This window comes from Carassius gibelio, chromosome B19 (assembly GCF_023724105.1).
Source record: "Carassius gibelio isolate Cgi1373 ecotype wild population from Czech Republic chromosome B19, carGib1.2-hapl.c, whole genome shotgun sequence".
NCBI lineage: Eukaryota > Metazoa > Chordata > Actinopteri > Cypriniformes > Cyprinidae > Carassius > Carassius gibelio.
In genome coordinates, this window is record NC_068414.1 from 23972974 (window position 1) to 23994762 (window position 21789).

Consider the following 21789-nt stretch of genomic DNA (forward strand, 5'->3'; position numbering starts at 1 on the left):
GTTAAAGTACTGTAGTACTCAGCTTAGTTGAACACATATTACCATATCTGAATCCATTCTGGAGAATTCCACACATTTTAAAAATGTGAAAATAGTAGCTAAATCCATTTGCGCCTACTAACTGGAAAGAATACAATACGGGGTAAAAACAGGAAAAAAACTGACAATAAAACAATTTCAGCCTTTTAAAAGTCATTAACCAAAAACTGACAGAAAATAAGTTAAACTGGGAGACATTTCTGTTGATACCCAAATTCCTATCAAAGTAATGAGTACATATATTTTCTCCTACTATGAAGATATATCCCCCCCAAAAGCTGAAAATCTTGAGACGAGCTATTTTGGAACAGAACAACATCATTTGTTTTCTGCAATCAATATAAATGCTAAGTCAAGCGCTAGCGTACCTCAATTCAAAAGCAGTCAAACCTTTTGATTCTTCAGTTCCCCATGAATGCTCCTCATGACAGACTGGATTTAGAAGCAGTCTTTTTTGTTTGGTTATTAAGCCTTTGCTAAGCTAATTCCATGCATATATTAGTGCAAAAAAAAAGAACCTCTGCCTCATTATCAGACCATAATCTCACAAAAAAAAAAAACAAAAAAAAAAACAGGATTGCTGTTTTATTCTGGGTCTGTTTCTTTGTTGCTACATTTCTCTTTATTCAGAAGATTACAGAAAGGGCACACATCAATGATGAATGTCTCTCATGTAATTATTATAACAGCCAGCAGTTGTATTAATGGTGTTTGCATGCCATCTTAAAAGAGCATGTTTATTGTGCTCTCCTGCAATTTGCCTATTGTGTGAGGGCATACTTATGATAATGTAATGAATACTGTTATAAACACTTAAATGATTCTAGCAGGCAGGGTCATTGGTTGATGAAAAGGAAATGAGGTAAGGAACAATGGTTGCTTAGATGTTATATTTGTATTTAGCAGTGCATTCTGATTTAAGAAAAAGCATGAAATGAAAAATATTATTATATAATATACATATCCAAACATGTGACATCCAGTGTTGCAATTATCAAATACAGAAGCTAATTTCCATTCCACTCCTTTTTGAGTTTGAGACTGCTTTCTCATTTTAGACCAAACAGGGTTTTTTTCAGCTGTCAGCATTTTCTATGAGCGATTGCTGGTTGGTGTCACAGTTTTCGCAGGATTCTTTGCACAGTTCAGTTTCTTTAAAGCTCTTGATCTTGTCAATGTAACCTATATACTGCAAACTCATCGCAGGAAGGTTCTGCTGAAGACACCTAATGTGTAGTGCATAGGAGCAGTCATTATTAATCATGAAATTAAGCCTTAACGGCTTTCATTACATAGGAATGTCTTCTAAGCAAGTGGCATCAAAGTCAACAGTCATGTCTCGCAAAGGGAAAAGCCTTTGTTAAATTGAGTGGAAGTAAGGCATTGTGTGTGAAAGGCATCTGTTTGTTTAGTGCACTTCCCATTAAAAGCGGCTAGAAATGACAAGACATATACTGTATTCTGCATTTCATTCATGTTAAATTTAATTGATAATGGCATAATGTTGATTTCCACCAAACTTAATTTTTACCTGCGTCTCCTTTTATTAATAAATAAATAAATTAATTAATTAATTAGGATTAAATTGCAATTTTTTTTGTGTGGATGTGTGCAAAAGAGTAAGTGCAAATATTTACATTTTGCTCAATACCTAAATGCATATGACTTGCTGATGAAAACTGATGGGTTGATTCCCTGTGAAATTGTCATACTCTTCATTACTCTTAAACATTCTTTCATTATGTGAGCCATCACATGCAATTTGATCCATTCAAATATCAAATACTGTTTCTAGTAAACATTTACCTATAAAGTGTTATCTAAACATCTCGGTGTGATATGCAAAATAAAAAAGAATAAAAAAAAAAAAAAAAAAACAGTGTGTCAAACCAAAAAATTGAACAAAAATGAAATTTGCAAATAAAAAATTCCATGGTTGACTATATACGGCAGAAAAAAAAAGCCACAGAACATTTCTTTTTGGTGGCATTGGGCCTAGTTAAAAACTAGGTTTTTAAGCATGAATTAAATATTTTGGGGAAATTGCTATGCAGACATGCAATAGAGTTGCTCTTACAATTTAGAGAATGGTAATAATATTACTGTTTCAAAAATGATCCCAATCGATAGAAAAAGACTGTAAGCAAAACGCGATAAGCCAAAATAATGTTTTGGTTAATCAACGTTCTCACAAATGTTATGTATTAAGTTTAACTTGTACTAAACCAAGAACAGTTCTTCAAACAATAAAGATGATTTGCTTGATTACTTCTCAAGTCGTGTGAGCAGATGTCGCTTGGCATGAAAACTGCATGTTTAGACACAAGCAAACATATGGAGAATGCAGACTGCAAACACATTCACACACACACATTACACACATAAAAGTTGTCACGGTGCTGTCATGCTTCTGCAGTGTCGCAGAATCCAGACTTATCTTCCAGCAAGCCAGATCAGAAAACAACCTAAGGCCGGCTAAATCGCCGTGACTTGATATCTCCCAAGCGTGGCATTCTGTTTCATGTCATAATGATGTTAACAGTGTGCTGTGTACATTTGTTTCAGTGATCTTTAAAAGGACACAAAAGACATCTAAAGCGAGAAAATGGAAGCATTAAGCATTATAAATCAACAAAATGAGAGAGAGAGAAAAAGACTGAATTTCAAATTTTGGCTGGAGTTGATGGGTTGCTATTACAAAAAAAAAAACAAAAAAAAACAGCACAATTATGCTGTTGAATTTTGTGCAAAGCATGAACATGGATCTGAGCTGCCTCTGAGGTACTAAAAGCCCTGAAAAAACTATTTGTTCAATTAGAGCTTGTGAAGTAGCTGCCAATCCCAACACTTGAATCCTCAAGCTAAAAAGGGAAATAAAGATGACAGTTTCACTAAAAACTAAGCCATCATTTTGTGTTGTGGTAAATATTGATTATAATTTTGAGAATTATTGCTATTATTGAATAAGTATCTAAAAAAAAAAATTAGTCTTTTAGTATCTACTATTTATGCATAAACGGACATATTTTAAAGGTACACTACACAATTCTGTGCTCTCAGTTGCCATCTGTGGATCAAACATACATTTTTACATTCTTCCGCAAAAATGTAATGTATTTGATCCTGAAGCCTAAAATTTCCTGCCAAATCAAACTTGACAGCTGTGAATATAAATCATTGCTTTACTATAGGCTTCTTTAGTGACTTGAGGTAAGGCAAAGGCAAACTAATTGTATCATGTTCTGGCTGAAAAATTCATTTCTATTGAAAAATAATAATAAAAAATCTCTGTAGTGTGCCTTTAGGCATTTGCAAATGTTTAAATGTGAACAACAGGGTGTAAGACAGCTGACTTGGAAATTCAGTGTGTGAGGTATAAAGACCAACTATTAAACAAAAGAACTTTCACTCACATTGACTGAGATTATTGAAACCGACAAGGCGGGAAATGGAACTACTTTACTTCCAAATGTTTCCCCTGCTCTGGTTCTTGTAATGATTCTCAAACATGCTACATATTGTTAGAGATGTCCCATTTCCATCCGAGGCTTTAGTGCTCGATCAGATTTGACACTGATGCGGATATCAAAAGATAATAAGCAAACACATACAGTGCACTGGGCTAAACCTGTTTCACTAAACAGAGATGCTATCTCACGTCCCCTGCTTTACTCGTTGAAATGCATGGAGATTGCCAGAGTCTTTCATATTCACTGGCTTGCTATTTCCCAGCATTGGTGCAGAATGGATCTTGGACGAGCTCTGATTGTGCCGGAAGCGTCATTTATGTGTGTCATATGTGGGAGGAGAAGTGGTCCTGTTTTTTTTTTGTTGTTTTTTTTGCCTGTCTCTCCCTGATTTCTGTTTTTTTTTTTTTTTGCTGGCAGGCAGGCTGCGTGTTGTCTTGTCTGGTTTATTTGTTGATTTTTTATTTCGTAAAGTAAGCATTTTGTGTTTGTTCAACTGGGCGAATTGTTTACAACAAGGTTTTAAAGCTGTTTGTGCAATGCCTGCTCCAATTTGTCTTTTCTCTAATGAGAGCTGAACTTTACAAACCAGCTAGTCTAGCATTGTGCAATGGGCTGAGAAGCCTCTTTTGAATATATATAAATACACTACAAGTGTGAGGACAGTAAGATTTTTTTAAATATATATTAATATATTTATTCAGGAAGGATGCATTACATTTATTAAAAGTGAGACATCAAAAATTAAAGACATCAAAGATATTTCTGTTTAATATATGTTTCTATGTAGTGTTCCTGAAGCTTGAGTGGCAGAGCATTGCGTTAGCAGCACAAGGTTGTGGGTTCGATTCTAAGAGAACCCATGTTAGTTAAAAGGCTGAATGCACTGTAAGTTGCTTTGGATAAAAGCTAAATACATAAACTTAATTTTAATTTAATTTCCATTTATTTTGAACTTTCTATTTATCAGTGAATCCTGTAGCCTTTTTGAAAAAAGCCTTGTAAAAAAAATTATCAAATTAAAACTATTATACAATAGTGTGTGTATGTATGTATGTATGTATGAATATGGATGGTGCCTGGATGATGCGACGGCAGCCATGTTGCTCCAGATCACCCACCACACGCTAGCTTACTGATGGAGAGGAGATGGAGTGATGAAGCCAATCGGCGGATATGGGGATTGTTAGGAGGCCATGATGGTCAGAGGATGCTGAGGTCACACCTCTACTCTTTTCGAAAGACATCCTGGGATTTTTAATGACCACAGAGAGTCAGGACCTCGGTTTAACGTCTCATCTGAAGGACGGTGCTTGTTGACAGTATAGTGTCCCCATCACTACACTGGGGTGCTAGGACCCACACAGACCACAGGGTGAGCACCCCCTGCTGGCCTCACTAACACCTCTTCCAGCAGCAACCTAGTTTTCCCAAGAGGTCTCTCATCCAGGTACTGACCAGGCTCAGCCCTGCTTAGCTTCAGTGGGAAACCGGTCTTGGGCTCCAGGGTGATATGGCTGCCGGCGTTATATAAAAAGTTGTACTTCATTTATGAAAAAATAATATTGATTGAAATAACATTGATATATTGTTTGTACACATTATTGTTTGAACAATAAATTAAATTAAAATCAAATTATTTTCATTCCAAATATATTTATCTAAATCTTTTTATATATATATATATATATATATATATATATATATATATATATATATATATATATATATATATGTATTTACAAATCAGGGTTTTATTATTCTTCTTTATTATTAATTTATTCTGTCATGTCAGAGCTGCAAAATTTCGAAACCTCATCTAAAATTGATCGAAAATGAAACAACTTATTTAATATTTAGTTTGACCTCCTGACGTTGACAGTGTACATTTTCTGAAAGTTAAGCATCTCTTTACATCAGGCATTTGCTGAGAAAAGTTATAATAAAAGTTCCAGGCGATAGAAATGAAAAGTTTAATAAGCTAAGTCACATTCACAAAGCAACACAGGTACAGCCGGACTACTCTAACTAGAAGCTTTATTACGAAGATTCTGAAGACCCAAAAGTTCTCATCTCTCACAGGGCTGTGCATATTCAAAGCAAATATTCTTTACTCTGTCTCTTTCACAAGACTGCTGATCAAAGACACAGGTGTTTAGCTCATCTGATTTTGATTTTTTTTTTTTTTTTGAGTTTAAGCATTGCGCTGAAGTCACGATGCTAATTAAAGTTTAATTAAATCTCCTCCTTCCCCGATTTCCCACCTTTAAACAGAGTCTACTAGTCAACTTTGTTGGACATAGAATTTCACTTTGGCATGTCAGATTGAGGACAAATGGGGGAGGACAAAGGGGAAAAGTGCTTTATTTGATTGAACAACCCCCTCTTCTCCATTTGCTTCCCCAGTGAGTTTCCCGCAGCAGCATGGTTGTCATGTCTGACAGCAGCTGGGTTGCTCTGCCAACATATAGAGCCATTCCGGCACCCCTAGTGGTTCCCATGCAAAGCGCAACTCCCCTTCACTATGTTCCTTCAGTCGGATGGACCGGAAATTAGCCTGGGCATTTTGGGACCTCAGCTCAATCGGCTGCATGAGCTCCTTCATTAATAATTACTCCGTCCCAAAGCTTTAGCAAGGTCTTAAGAGTTTTCTTCTGAAAAAGTGATATAACAGTCTGGAAGACTGCCTCTGATAAGCCTTAGAAAGGGCGGGCTGGACCCTTTCAGGATGTGCCGATCGATGATCCAACATGCTTGTCTGATGAAGCCCTGCGCTTAGTTCCCTAAAGTCATTTGTAGCTACGAGTGCTGTCACATCTCAAACCAGAGGCCATCGGTTTATAAAATGACATAAAGGACGGGGATTGTGCATCAGTGATGTAAGCTGTCTAACGTATTTATACTCATATTTAATATGAGCAGAATAGAGTTTATAACTGACAATTAAAACAACACTAATCGGGAGAGTAATTGGAAACGTCACCTCTCAATGAGAAAAAGGATCATGTGCTGTTAATGTACTGCATTACTTGACAATCGAAACGCTGGTTATCTCGCAGCATTCCCCGATGTCCCTCCTGGGTTTCTGAAATATGCTTTACCAGTTAATTAACCAGCAGGATTAATTGGAAGTTGTTTATTTATTTATTTATTTTTTAATTGTAATGAAAGTAGAAGTGCTTGGCTGTCAGCTCTGCCATGTTTAGCCATAAAACGAGGGGATTTAGTGGACCGTAGAGATCCACGGCAATGCTCATAAGGGAAGCCATGATGAAACTAGAGGAAAGGATGCTGCCTCAAGACATAACGCTCCATTGGGGGTCCCGTAATGTGGCAAAATGCTTTCTACTCCAGATCCAAGACTTATCAAAATTAGGTGACAGTGAGAAAAATGTATAATGTATTGCAGACAAGCCGCCGTTTTATGTGAAAATCTGTTTAGATCCTCTTGGTTGACAAACAAGGACAAATTGGGATTTGGGACCCTCATGGATTATTTGGATGTGTTAGCATATGTGTTATTTTTTTGTTATTACTTAAAGGGTTAGAAGTAGGAGACAGACTGAAAGAGAGAGTATGAAGACATAGTGCCCAAAGCAACAGTTCCATTCAAGCAGATCTAAAGAAATCAGCTGTTGCAGTGGAGCCTAAGTAAAGGCCTTCTGTGTCATGTCATGAGAGGACGCCTGATGCTACTGTGACATCCTGAGAAACTCAAAAGTCAAAAGTCGAAAGCAGTGAAGTTGTAGCTATGATTTGTGTGATGATCCACTTTAAGGTTGTTTTTGCACTCTACAACAAAAGGTAAACCTGTAATCTGAAAAAAAACAACAACTTAAAAACCAACCAAACTAAAAAAATAAATTATATTTATATTTAGTCATTAAGCAGAGGCTTTAATACAAAGTGAGTTACAAATGAGGATGATGGAAGCAATCAAAATCAACAAAAGAGCAATGATACGCAAGTGCAATTACAAGTCTCAGTTAGCTTAACACATAGCAAGGTTTTATTATACAATAAATAAAAAGAAAACAGAATAGAAAAAGAATAGAGCAAACTAGTGTTAGAGGCCCTTTTTGCCTTTGTTAATTGTGTAATGAATAACAAGAAAATAAAAAGATATAATACAAAAAGATCAGAAAAGCTAGAGTTAGTTTTGTTTTAAGAAAAAAAGCAGTAAATGAACAGAGTGCAAGTCAGAAAGAGACAAGTTTTATTTTATTTTTTTAAGGATAGAATTAGAATAGAGAGTTCTAGAGTTAAAGGGTCAAATAAAGATGTAAGAGATTTGTTTTTAGCTGGTTCTTGAAGAAATGTGCTGCTCCGATTGAGTTGGGCAGGTCACCAGGAGGGAACATTTAATGTAAATGTCTGTGAAAGTGATTTTGTGTTTCTTTGGGATGGCACAATAATGTGCCATTCACTTGCAGAATGCATGGCTTCTAGAGGGCACATAACTCTGAAGTAATGAATTTATGTAAAGGGGTGCAGAGCCAGTGGTGGTTTTTTATAGGCAAACATTAATGCCTTGAATTTCAATGAGTGATCCACACATGGCAAAACAGTCTGAATCAGGGGTTTGCAAACTTTGGGACCCCTAAATATGATGATTCCCATGTGAGACTCCTTAGGAAATATAATGGCAGCTCTATATTTCCATGTATACAAAACAATTGAAAATCTAAATATTATAAAAATTTACATATGTCACTTAAAAAAAAAAGTTCTTATAGCTTTTGCTTGGTAAATGAAACTCGTCATGACAATCAGCATGCATCTTCTGTCAGCTTCTGTTTGAGAATCTAGAATCAACAAGCTGCAGATGCATTGAGCTTCCTGCATATTTATATGTAACACTTCTGAATACATTTAAATGTTATACATTACAAGGCTCTTCTGTGCTCCTTTGCAGTCAAAAACAGAAAAGGCTTTCAGTTGAATGGTTTAACTTTTTTTTAGATCAGATTTAGACTCAGATTTAAGCGTAATGTAGCAATATAATATTTAGCCCTCAGCTTAGTTAACTATAATGTAAATTAAAAGGTAAAACAGAAATATAAATTTGCATAAAATAAATAAACAAAAAAATATTATAATAAAAAAAAAACAGATATGCTATGAAAAATACAGTCCAAAATATGGTAAACTTTTATTATATTGTTGTAATATTTTAAATTATAAACCTAATTAATCCATACTAAATGAAAAGTAAAAAAAAAAAAAAAAAAAATTGAAAATGCAAAACTACAATAATCCTGACCCACAATCCTGATTTTTATGAGTAATTAAAACGTAACACTTCAGATTCTGCCTCTTTTAAAATTGAGCCATCAAAAACTGTATCTAAAAAGCATTAAAATACCAAATTACACTATAACAAAGCAAAAAGATCAAGAGAGCATCCAGCAGCCCTCTATGGATTTATGGGTAAAAGAGCATCAAACAGCAGGCCACAACACTTCCACCCTCAGGTCAGACACAGAACTCAGCAAGGCCATCCGTCTGGTGTCAGAACGTGTTTGTCATCATGTAATTGTGTGGAAGTTTTTGTCTGCAGAAGTCTGACAGATGCTGGGTGTGTCTGCAACAGGAAATTAGAGTTTGTCCATTATTTAGAAGGATTCTGTCTTCGGCCCAGGATAATCGCCATCTCGTACACAAACAACAACACAAGGGTTCCCGCCAAGAGGCAAATCAGATCATGATTATGGATTTCTCAAGAATGCAAACAAGAGCAACTGCAGGTAAACACCTTTAAATGCATGTGCGCTCAAGTAATAAACCTCATGCACACACATAAATGGAAACAGATCAACACTGTGGATTTTATAGGAATACAAATAACACCTACCAACAGCTGCAAATCGCACAAGTTAATAAGAATATTCACGTGTTCTCTCTTTCCTTCTCTGCATTTCTGTGGGATAATAAACCTGCTTGCATCTTATCTCCCCATTTTCATTCCTAAACTTACGTAAAACTCTTTATCCTTTCTGATCTCAGCAGTGTCACACTCACGCACTTCTTAGCACCAGGAGAGGCCCTCCATAACGACAAAAGACAAGAATGAACAAGAGAAAATGGATTAGAATGTAACGTTTATAAATATCTGAACACAAAGACTTCCAGCCACAAAAGCTCAATTTGGTGTCATTGTTTCAAAGTGTGTCGGACCGCAAATCATTAATCAGACAAGAAGAAAAGATTTTCTGATTCATTTCGTATAGTGACGCTTTCTGCAGGTTATGCCAATAGGTATCTTTTATTCAGAATGATTTGTGGGTCATTTTGAGAAATAAAATAAAATAAAATATGAATGTGTGTGTGTGTATATGTACATTTATTTCAGCAATATTTTAACTTAAAGGTACAGGTTGTATGACCTGCCACTAGAGGGCGCACTATCAAAACAATAACAATCCTGTGGTCTGATGACGCTAAGAAGGACCGTGGAATGATGGGATTTGTAGTCTTCTACTCAACCGCTGACGGCCATCATATCAGACGGAAACATAAATCATGGATTTAACGCGAGTTAAACGATTCGCGCGAGTAGATTACATTAAAAGTCAATGCAAAGACGCGATCAGACTATGGATCAGATGCGTTCTGTGGTTTTTGGATATTTTACTGCAAATATCTTACAAATTGTACCTTTAAGTAACCAAAATACACAACAAAATTACTAAAATTACCTTAACTCAAATTTAAATGAAAACATGAAAAACACAAAATATTAATACTAAAACTATAAAATATTGAAATGCTACTAAAATAATATTGAAATCTTTAAAACAATTTTTTTTTTACAACAACACCAGACATTAAGCATGTTTAATGGGACTGCGCACATGTACTGCATCTTTGCATAAAAGGGTGGTTCGCACAAAAATTAAAATTCTAACATGATTTACTCACCTTTAAGATGAAATGCAAAAGTGATTTAAACTATCACAGAAGATTTATGGGTTTGGAATTTTGAATTTACATTTGTGGATGAACTTTTCCCTTTAAGTATGCTTCAGGCCAGATGCAATATGACAAGCAATTTCTCTGTCCACACTGTCCACGTCACTGCTGTCCAATGTGACAAAATACTAGTCAGTCAGAAGGTATTTGATGTTAATGTGCAGTTATGTGGAGCGTTAGGACACAGTGTCCTAAGAAAAAACAAAAAGAGGGACAGGAACCCAACAACAGAGCTGAAATGATACATGTGTGTGCTTACAGCGGTTACTAATGAAAGGAAAGGTGTTAAAACAGCTGGGCAAACAAGCAGGAGTGGGAATCCAGGTCAGTAATATGATGTGGTGTCACAGTACATAAATCTCTGCTGGGTAGAGAGGGAAAGCGAGCGGAGAGGAGAGGAGGAATGGAGCAGGAGAGAGGTGCAGTGGTGGGCCTCAGCTGCACTTTCACTTGTTAAGCTTGTTTGCTTTGCATTGCATTGCCTGCCCTGGGGCCACTGCCTTCACATGGGCTGCCTACGCCTCTCTCTCTCTCTTCACTGACGTCTTTGTGTGCAATGCACAGCACTCCATCTCAACAATAAAAATAAAAAAAATATAAGAAAAAATAAGAATAAATAACACAAATACAGGGCAACATAGGGCATGTGCCATGCAAATGAGAAACCTATAAAAAGAATCAGTGGAGCTGAGAATTTTGTCTTGTCCTTGAGTTACAACAATAAAAGACAAGAACAAAACCCTTTTGGCTTCTCAGCCCAACTTATAAAAAGATAAAAAGATGATTATTATTTTTTTTATATAAGGCGCTTTGAATCTCTTCGATTTGATTTTCTCACTATACTTACGTCAGTGAGAGGCAGTCTAACATCCTTTATGATCATGGTTGCAAAATTAACACAGGACTCCAGTCCAGCTAAATATAGCTATATTTTTCATAGCAGATTCTATTGTAATAATGTATTTATGTTGCAGTTAGCCATTTTGAGTTTGCTTTTCAGAAAAAATTTGCTGATTTGCTGTTAGTCCCAGTCTTTAGTGCCATTCATGGGAGCACTGGAAAAGCACATCCGTTTACTTTATTTTGCAAAATTGCTGATAATTTTGAATAAACTTCCAGTAGCATATAAATGAGGAAACTGATAATTTGTTATATTCTATGCAGATATTAGGAAAACTAAGAAAGCTTGTTTCCACCATGGGATAAATAAAAAAAGGTAACTGTGACTAAAATCTCAGAATTAAAATTTTTCTGTCTGAACTGTGAGAAAAGAAATTTGCAATTATTTTATTTTATTCTATTTTATTTTTTATTTTATTTTATGTGGCAGACAATGGCTGACACATAGAAATCTTTACAGTTTAAAACCAAAGAGGTTAACATTGGTAGTTCGGATCTAGTCAGTGTTTTTGAAGGATTACACTAAACGAATATGCAATTATTGACTTATTCATGAAGACAACTTGTTATTTTGTTCCTGAATGAATTAGCGATTATGTTCACTCATAGAGTCGCATGTTTCATTCCTGAATGATTCATTGAACAACTGATTCAGTCATAATGACTGTATCGATCGAACTTACAGAAATAATCAATGAGAGAATGCTTTTCACATTTTGCAAAAATGGAAGTTGAAGTAAAAAAAAAAAAAAGGCTGGTAAAAATTCTGCCAAAAATATAAATAAAAGCATAAAACCATACTTATGATGTAAACCTATATAGTGCAATATCTAAAAGGGTACAGTAACAGTACAGTATTTACTCATCAAAGCCATTTGGCACTTGTAGAGTGGTAATTTTTCAACCTTGACAAAAAAAGTGAGCCGGAATTTACAACGACCGACACTACAACTCTGCCCGTGGTGACCCACTGAGCAAAGACACGTCCAAAAGACGTCGGATTAACGTCTTTGTCATACGTTCAGAAGACGTCCACTGACAAGCCAGAATGAAAGTTTTTGCAACGTCTTTTTTAGACGTCTGTTCAGCGTTCAGTATTAACGTCCAAGTGACATACATAGTGAACGTTCAGTAGACGTCCACTGAGAAGCCAGAATGAAAGTTTTTGCGACGTCTTTTTTAGACGTCTGTTCAGCGTTCAGTATTAACGTCCAAGTGACATACATAGTGAACGTTCAGTAGACGTCCACTGAGAAGCCAGAATGAAAGTTTTTGCGACGTCTTTTTTAGACGTCTGTTCAGCGTTCAGTATTAACGTCCAAGTGACATACATAGTGAACGTTCAGTAGACGTCCACTGAGAAGCCAGAATGAAAGTTTTTGCGACGTCTTTTTTAGACGTCTGTTCAGCGTTCAGTATTAACGTCCAAGTGACATACATAGTGAACGTTCAGTAGACGTCCACTGAGAAGCCAGAATTAAAGTTTTTACGTCTTTTTTAGACGTCTGTTCAGCGTTCAGTATTAGACATATAGACATATAAGTGAGCAAAGACATTTTATTAGCCTTATTTACAATTGGAAATACATTAATTTACTCTATTAAAAAAATGACAGAAAAAAATGACAAGAGATTACTTTTTAACCATCTTTAATGAGTTTTTCAGCAATATTAACAAGCTGATAAAACAAAGTTCTAATAGTTAAATTTAACGCAAGTAAAAAAAAAAATATCAAAAAAATTATAAAAACAAACAAACAAATCCCCCAAGACTAATATATTTTACCTGAAATCAGCATAGAGGAAGGGGGTATAAAGTCTTTTAAATGGCAAATAAACACAAATGCCAAAAGTCCTTAATTAGTTTCCACCCCTGTATGTCCTCCACCTCCCTTCCTCCCTGGTGCATGTTTAAGATGCTCTGCTGCATGATGTTTTATTGTAGCCTCTGTAGCATCTTTGTCCCATTTCATCACTGCAGCTGCAAGATTTGAACAAAAACAAAAATTACAAATATGTTAAGAAAACCAGTGTACATTGCAATTGTACATTTAATTGCAGTTTGTTTGTTCATTAAGTATTTTTTATGTGAAAACATTATCACAAAAATGTGGAAAGAAAACAAAGGCATTTACAGGCAACTTATTAATATGTTTAAGTGGGTAAATACAGAAATATAAGCATTATTTGCAGACAAAATATTTTGTATACTTCTCAGAGATATTCATAAATTTAAATGTATAACAGGGTTTTAAATTAACATTAACATACATCCAGCTGGAAAAAATGTGTCAGGTAAAGATGTCAAATCACTATGGAGGACAAACACTAAAAATAAAATGGTAAATTAAAATGGAGTATTTATTTTCAACTAAATAATACAAACACAAAAATGTAAATAAATGAATTGCTTCAAATAGACAAATGAAAGTGAAAGATTACCATCCTGAAACAATCACGTCAAAATCTATGGTCGTGGCATCTACCTTGTGTCATAAAGTGAGAGATATTAAAATACGTCTGTCATGGTATTGTGACAAAAGGTAGCCTACGATAATTTTCTGACAGTGTCAGAAATTCAGCCTGATCACACAATGTGTTTGCTGCTACAAACCAGGTATACTGACCAGCTAATAAAAAGCTAAATTAAAAATCATGTTGATCAACGCGACATGATACTAAAACTTAAAACTGCTTTCCTCAAACTATTTTGCAGGGTGTGATTTGAAATAACATTATAAAATTGCAGTCTGTAAAAGTCTTTTAAGGCCGTGACACACCAAGCCACCTTCGGCAGTGTCTGGACAACAGCAGCTATCAATATTCATCATTTAAAAGGAGAAACTGAAACAAAAATATACAAGATACACAGATATATGAAATAAAAAACAAAGCAGCGCTTGCTTAGCATTTTGACTTTCACTTATGCAGATAACTTTCTTCCTTATAAGCGGCTCATGTTGTTGTGAAAATATTTGCATATTGGAATTCACGTAACATTAGAACAGTCCAATCAGAGTTTACTCTCTCACCGATTGTCCCAATGTCGATTCAACATGTTGAACCAGACAAACTACCAGTGATGTGAGCACACCAAACAAACTAGCCCAAAAAAATGAATGCCAATGGCCTGATGTCGGCTTGGCTACAGGCAGGTGAGATTTTTTTTTAAGGGTTGGAGCTAAACTCCGCAGGACAGCCGCACTCAGGACTGATGTTGCCTACCCTTGAACACACACACACACTGTGAGCACACACCCGGAGCAGTGGGCAGCCATTTATGCTGTGGTGCCCGGGGAGCAGTTGGGGGTTCGATGCCTTGCTCAAGGACACCTAAGTCGTGGTATTGAAGGTGGAGAGAGAACTGTACATGCACTCCCCCCACCCACAATTCCGTCCGGCCCGAGACTCAAACTCACAACCCTTCGATTGGGAGTCCGACGCTCTAACCATAATCCACGACTTCCCCCCATTTATTACAATATCACAATTTAACATAAATAATTCTTAAATATTTAAGACATTGTTGTAATGGTTGTAACTGTATAGTGACGCACACTATATAGAGGTTTGTCCAAGCATTGCAGTAATTTCACATTTAATAGAATTCAATCAAATTGCTTTAAAACAAATTTTTGTGTCTGTCCTGTGCACTGTATATCATTTCTCCATTGCAGCTTATAGGAAACACTGCTCATCCCGGCTCAATTAGTAGACTCCGACTCAACGAAGGGGGACTAGAACACAAAACTAATAACATTAATATCAAGTGGCCATGGCTGATTAATACTTTCTAATGCATCATATAGCTTTCTGCTTGACCCGCTGTCTCCAATATTCTCATTCAAGCAAAAAAAAAAATCATTTAATAAAATTCTATCAAGAGACTACAGTGATATTTGCAACATTTTTAGAAAAAGATTAGGTAGTGAATATGAGCGAGTTGGTGTTAAACTTAAATGACATGGGGAAAATGCTGAGTACCATTAATTGCTTCATAGGTTTTAGTCATCTCCAGAGGCAGTTTCTGCTTCTTTCCTTTCCCCTTCATATTGAATTTGGCCATCAACCGGTTGGTAAAGAGCCTAAAGAAACAAATGCACCAATTAAAAATTACATGTGTGTTACAATCTACAGCTATAGCATGGGTGAGTGTGCTAAGAGTGGAATCTAAGGATGTGGTTTTGGACACTGTAGTTTTCTGATATCGATTAAACAAACCTCTGGGAGGTGACCATTTGATAGCTCCAATGACATGCTTTCCCTTCATCTGTCCCTAAACCTGTCAAACCCCATCCTCTTTAATTTCCACATCAGGTTTCTATGTAGTGATTGCATTTCAGATAATTAAAGTCTGTTTGAACTGGAATTCGCTGCTGACTTCATTTTAGTACAGTGACATATTTGTTTTATTTATTTATTTTTGTACATTTGAAGGAGTATTTTTGTTCCAAAAAAACTCCTTCCGGTTTGTCACAAGTTTCGGAAAGTTTTTTTCGAGTATGGGTCTGTGTGACGTTAGATGGAGCGGAATTTCCTTATATGGGTCCTGAGGCACTTCTGCCGGAAGAGCGCGCGCTCCTGTATAGCAGAGCAGAGAGAGGCTGTGCACAGACAATCACTGATCAGAGCGAGAGCGTCGCGAAATGTCACAAAAGAAGTGTGTTTTTGGTTGCCAGGGCAAGACAACCCTGCACAGATTACCAAAAGAGAAACAGCATTAAGGGACCAGTGGATGGAGTTTATTTTTACAGAGCATCAACGGAGTTGTGCAAGTGTTTGTGTTTGTTCCCTGCATTTCGAAGATGCTTGTTTTACAAACAAGGTCCAGTCTGAACACGGATTTGCACATTGTTTATTTCTTAAGGATGATGCAATCCCAACGAAAAAGGGTCACGATCGTGTGTTGGAACCGCATGCAGTGAGTAAAACTGCTTCAAATATCTCTGCCTCCTTTGTTAGTGCGTCCCCTCCCATCGGAGACCCGGGTTCAAGCCCCGCTCGGAGCGAGTCGTTGCTGCTACTGCTCTCGTTCAGTTTCAGCCTCTGGATCTGATTCTGGATCATAAATAAACGGCTGAATCTGACTGTAAGCCATGGTTTGTTTTGGTTGTTTTTCCCCTCACGGTAATGTCACAGCTTCCAAACGCTCTCAACGCAAAAGCCTACTGGCGCTCGTGATTCTTTAGCTCCGCCCCCACACGTCACGCCTCCAGCCGGTCGTGTTTTTCTGGGAAAAATCAGTACAGACTATCTTTCTCTTATGAATATAATAAAACAAACTATTTTTCAGGGAAATCACAATTACGATTTTATCATGATTCTTTGTTGTGTTGGTTTTACTATTTTGCTAGTTTTCTGAGTACAGCCAAACTAATTTCCCTATTTTAAAAACAAAGCCTTACAAGGTAACACAGTATAAAATAAAAAACCTTAGTCAGACATTTAGGCCAAAATGGGCAAAGATAAAAACTTTTTCATTATGTTGTCTTTGTTATTAAAAAATAAGAACAACATTAAAAATACACATAATATACAAATAAAACAAGCAGTGCTTTGTTTTTAGGTACAGTAGGTGTATTTAGCAGTAGCATTTAAGAAATTGAACCAAGAAATATAAAACATTATACACACTTCATTGTGTAACACTTGATTCTTATTAAAGCAACTGTATTAAAGTTCTTCAGTAAATATGTTTTGTGTTTTGTTAACATTAAAGGGATAGGTCACCCAAAAAATTATCATCCTCACATAATTTTCCCTCTCTCAAGTTGTTTAAAACCTAAATGAGTTTATTTTTTTCTGTTGAACATGAGAGTTATTTTGAAGAATCTGGGTAACTAAACAGTTGCTGGTCCTTCGTGAATTCCTTAGTATTTATTTCCTGCTGTCAAAGTCAATGTGGAACAGCAACTGTTTGGTTACCCACATTCTCCAAAAAAAAAAAAACTTATTTTATGTTCAGCACAAGAAAGAAATAGATGCAGATTTTGAACAAAATGAGAGTATAGTATAAGCAAAGATAGATATGTCACATCTATGGAAGCATATGGGTAGCATTATTCAATTTGGGATGTAATAAGCAAAATGACAATGCAATATGTAAAATGGCAATGCATTTCTGTATTTACATTTACATTTTCCAATACATTTGTGCAACGCTTGGTGCAAAATGAAAATGAAAATTAAATTACATAATTTTAATTTGCCATTTCCTACACCAGTTTTAATATGTAAAATGAATATTAATTTTAACGCTTTATAAGTTGCAAAATTAAAATGAAAATGTATTACAGAAATGATTAGATATGTTTAACATGTTAAAGCAAAAACTGTGGCAAAATGATCATTTAAATGCTATTTTTCTTAATTGCATTAACACTCACAGTCAAGACACTTACGATTACATTTTCATTCGGTGTCACGCAATGAATGTAGCAAAACTCAATGTGCACATTGAAAATGCATTCCGAGCCGATCACGTGTCCCCGCCCTCGCGGCACGTCAATCATTGTGTGAACAAGGCGGGGCTTACAGAAGGTCAGAGACTCAAGTCTCAAGAAGAGGATTCAATCAAGTGAGACAACATGGACAAGACAGTTGGTCCGTGTATGTTTTGATCATTTCGGTTTATGGCTTCAATATTTCATTCGGACTTGTGGGCGGAGCTGAAACGCTGCTTTCATCTGATTGGTCGAATCGGAGCGGTTTTCATCTGACAGCCTTCAGCTCGGTCTTGTCATTCTTTCAGGCAAAATAAGAGTCAGTGCGAGTGAAGCACTGAAATGTCTGAAACTACACTCACTGTTAATTAGCATAATATTTGAATCAGATGTAGCTGGGCACATAATTCGTGCTGCTGAGACCTGCAAATTATTTCTAGGTTGTAGTATTGTATGAATATTGTCCCACTGATAAAAACAGTGCAAATAGTTCTGTCCCTTTGGATAACAGTAAAGTGGAAATAAATATAGTTAAATTTATGAAATAAAATTAAATAGGATTTTTTGGGAAGGTAAGTCTGGCCAGTTATACAAGCAACACGAGTCGGACGAGTCTAAAGATATGAGCTGAATTGGGTGAAACATTAAAGTTCTAGTCTGTGTCAATTACTCTCATAAATAATAATAATAATAATGTTAACTGTATTTTTCGGTATAAGTTGCATCAGTCCAAAAATACGTCATGACGAGGAAAACAACATATATAAGTCTATATGTATGGACTATATGTCATATATGGACTATATGTCACAATTATTCAAGACCAAGAGAAAACATTACCGTCTACAGTCGCGAGAGGGCGCTCTGGGGTAGGCTACAGGAGCACTGAGCAGCATAGAGCTAATTTTACTATTTTTATTTAGAAATGTAACTATATTCATTTTTACAATTATTTATTAATGTCACACACACACACACACACACACACACACACACACACACACACACACCTAGTGCCTTATGACTTAAAAGATGAGAGTGGTAAATGTTATTATTAACATTTGAATTAAATTGTTCAGTCTATTATTGATTTTAATTTCCACTTTACTGTTATCCAAAGGGACAGAACTATTTGCACTGTATTTATCAGTGGGACAATATTCATACAATACTACAACCTAGAAATAATTTGCAGGTCTCAGCAGCACGAATTATGTGCCCAGCTACATCTGATTCAAATATTATGCTAATTAACAGTGAGCGTAGTTTCAGACATTTCAGTGCTTCACTCGCACTGACTCTTATTTTGCCTGAAAGAATGACAAGACCGAGCTGAAGGCTGTCAGATGAAAACCGCTCCGATTCGACCAATCAGATGAAAGCAGCGTTTCAGCTCCGCCCACAAGTCCGAATGAAATATTGAAGCCATAAACCGAAATGATCAAAACATACACGGACCAACTGTCTTGTCCATGTTGTCTCACTTGATTGAATCCTCTTCTTGAGACTTGAGTCTCTGACCTTCTGTAAGCCCCGCCTTGTTCACACAATGATTGACGTGGCGCGAGGGCGGGGACACGTGATCGGCTCGGAATGCATTTTCAATGTGCACATTGAGTTTTGCTACATTCATTGCGTGACACCGAATGAAAATGCAATTGTAAGTGTCTTGACTGTGAGTGTTAATGCAATTAAGAAAAATAGCATTTAAATGATCATTTTGCCACAGTTTTTGCTTTAACATGTTAAACATATCTAATCATTTCTGTAATACATTTTCATTTTAATTTTGCAACTTATAAAGCTTTAAAATTAATATTCATTTTACATTTTAAAACTGGTGTAGGAAATGGCAAATGAAAATTATGTAATTTAATTTTCATTTTCATTTTGCACCAAACGTTGCACAAATGTATTGGAAAATGTAAATGTAAATACAGAAATGCATTGCCATTTTACATATTGCATTGTCATTTTGCATATTACATCCCAAATTTAATAATGCTACCCATACGCTTCCATAACATCTCTGTCGACTGGCAAACAATAAATGTAACATGTTTGGCAAGTTCTATATGTAGGGATACTGTTGAAAATACCTGTCAAGAATTCTATGGACACAATCCCTTACATCTTTCCCTCCAATTCTTGCAAGTTGCAACACCTTTAAAGAGAGGGGGTAATATTTCTGTCATAGAAAACATTAGACAATAACACGCTTCACTGATAAATTACTGATAAATTACTTCATTTCCAGAGTGTGTCTCGCAGATCATACCAGGGACTCAAAGGCTTGCTTGTCCTTGAGGCGTTCCTCCTCTCTCGCAAAGTCCTCCATTGTCTCCAGCTGCTGTATATGGGTGGATGAAAGGGGAGGCTCGCTTCTTCCCAGCCTTCTGACCTCCATGTGGATTTCCACCAATTTAGTCAAAACTTTTTTCTGAAACTCTGAAATCAAAATTATGCTATTGTTATCCTTAAACAGATGTGTAAGTTAAATCTGCTAATGCTATATGTCCTGTTTAATTCAATATTTGTGATTTTGATACCAGTTCCAACTTAAGAACTTACTTGCCATATCCATTGGAAATCTTACGTCCGTTTCCCTACGAGGCCCTGTACGTCTTGATTCAATGGCAGAGGACCTGTTACTGTGCTCTGAGAAAGACCCCAAAGAGGATTTTAAGATTTTTGTTTGATCAATTTCATCATCTGAAAGATAAAATTTGTCCAATATTACTCTGTTGTTCGTAATAGTGGATATAGCTCTTGTAGGAAGTTTTGTGCCCATATTATTTATTAATTTTGGATGACTCAAGCAACCCAGGTGTGCAATTCCTGCCTCTGCTGTACTCAGCAGTCAGTCAAGCTCAATTGTTGCAAAAACACAACTGTTATAATCAGTGAAGCTAAACTGTATGTTGAATAAATCTCTTACCCCTAATTTATATTGCACACGTAGTGGCACATTACAGCTCTGACAGGCCACGAGCTGATCGCAGCCAGTAGAGTCAATGCTTGTGTTTATACCAGCTGCTCCTTGCTGCTTCACATAAGATAGCCACCTAGTGAATTTTTGTTGGATAATAATAATAATAATAATATTTGCTAATATTTTGCTTTCGTCGAAGGCCATCAACAACAGGTGATATGACATTATACTATTACCTATGTTCAACCATGAGGTTCAGAATGTTAAACAACCAGTTGTTGAAAATAAGCCCCGAAATATCTCATAACACTGCCACTACTTTAGATAATTTATGTTCTTGATTCTGTGAACCGCATAAACATTTCAAAGAATACTGTCCTTGGACAAATCGCTGTGCCCTGAGTGCTTACCTTGTCCCATTTGGTTGCTGTCCCTGGACTGGTCGCTGTGCCTGGACTGCTTCTTGTGTCGGTACCGTTTGCTGTGCTGGGACCCGACACTCTGCTGGGATACATCACTCTGCTGGGATACATCACTGTGGCTGGACTGATGACTGGACCCAGCACCCCTCAACTGGCTGGCTCGGTTTATGTTTGAACGTCCAGGGTCTAAAAAATTAAACACCGAGTTAATTTATAGTTAAATGCAGGTTCATGGAAATACAGAAGTCATACAGAAAAATGCTTGAGATTTAACTGAATTCCAATACAATACAGAAAATTCTGAGTATCGGCAGCAATACTAATTCATTACATTACATTTATGCATTTTAACAGACGCTTTTTTTCAATGGACTTACAGTGCATTCAGGCTATCAGTTTTTACCTATCATGATCCAATACCAGCATACTTTTTTTTTTCAGTGTAGAATTTCAATATTTCTATGTGTTGACATGATCATCACTCTTTTGTGTGTTATACACAATCTGCAAAATATTCAGTGATGGCCAAAATGATTAGAACACTAGTATTTCCAGCCACTGAAAAATGGTTTGAAGTCAGCTATTTCCATCTTTTGCTGTAGTGTGTCTAGGAAC

The 21789-nt window shown here is 36.2% G+C and overlaps 2 protein-coding genes across 3 annotated transcripts in view; both read right to left on the reverse strand.

The window, feature by feature from the left end:
- Nucleotides 1–21789, reverse strand: part of csmd3b (CUB and Sushi multiple domains 3b) — a 403590-nt gene that overhangs the window by 347996 nt on the left and 33805 nt on the right. The gene's annotated exons all lie outside the window — the stretch shown is intronic.
- LOC127978758 (uncharacterized) lies at nucleotides 13011–20784 on the reverse strand. Its single transcript, XM_052583644.1, has 5 exons — nucleotides 20392–20784; nucleotides 20099–20268; nucleotides 19920–19984; nucleotides 15362–15462; nucleotides 13011–13358 (listed from the first exon to the last, which is right to left on the reverse strand). Exons 1-5 carry the CDS (start codon nucleotides 20609–20611, stop codon nucleotides 13234–13236), a joined length of 681 nt encoding a protein of 226 aa, XP_052439604.1. The 5' UTR covers nucleotides 20612–20784; the 3' UTR covers nucleotides 13011–13233.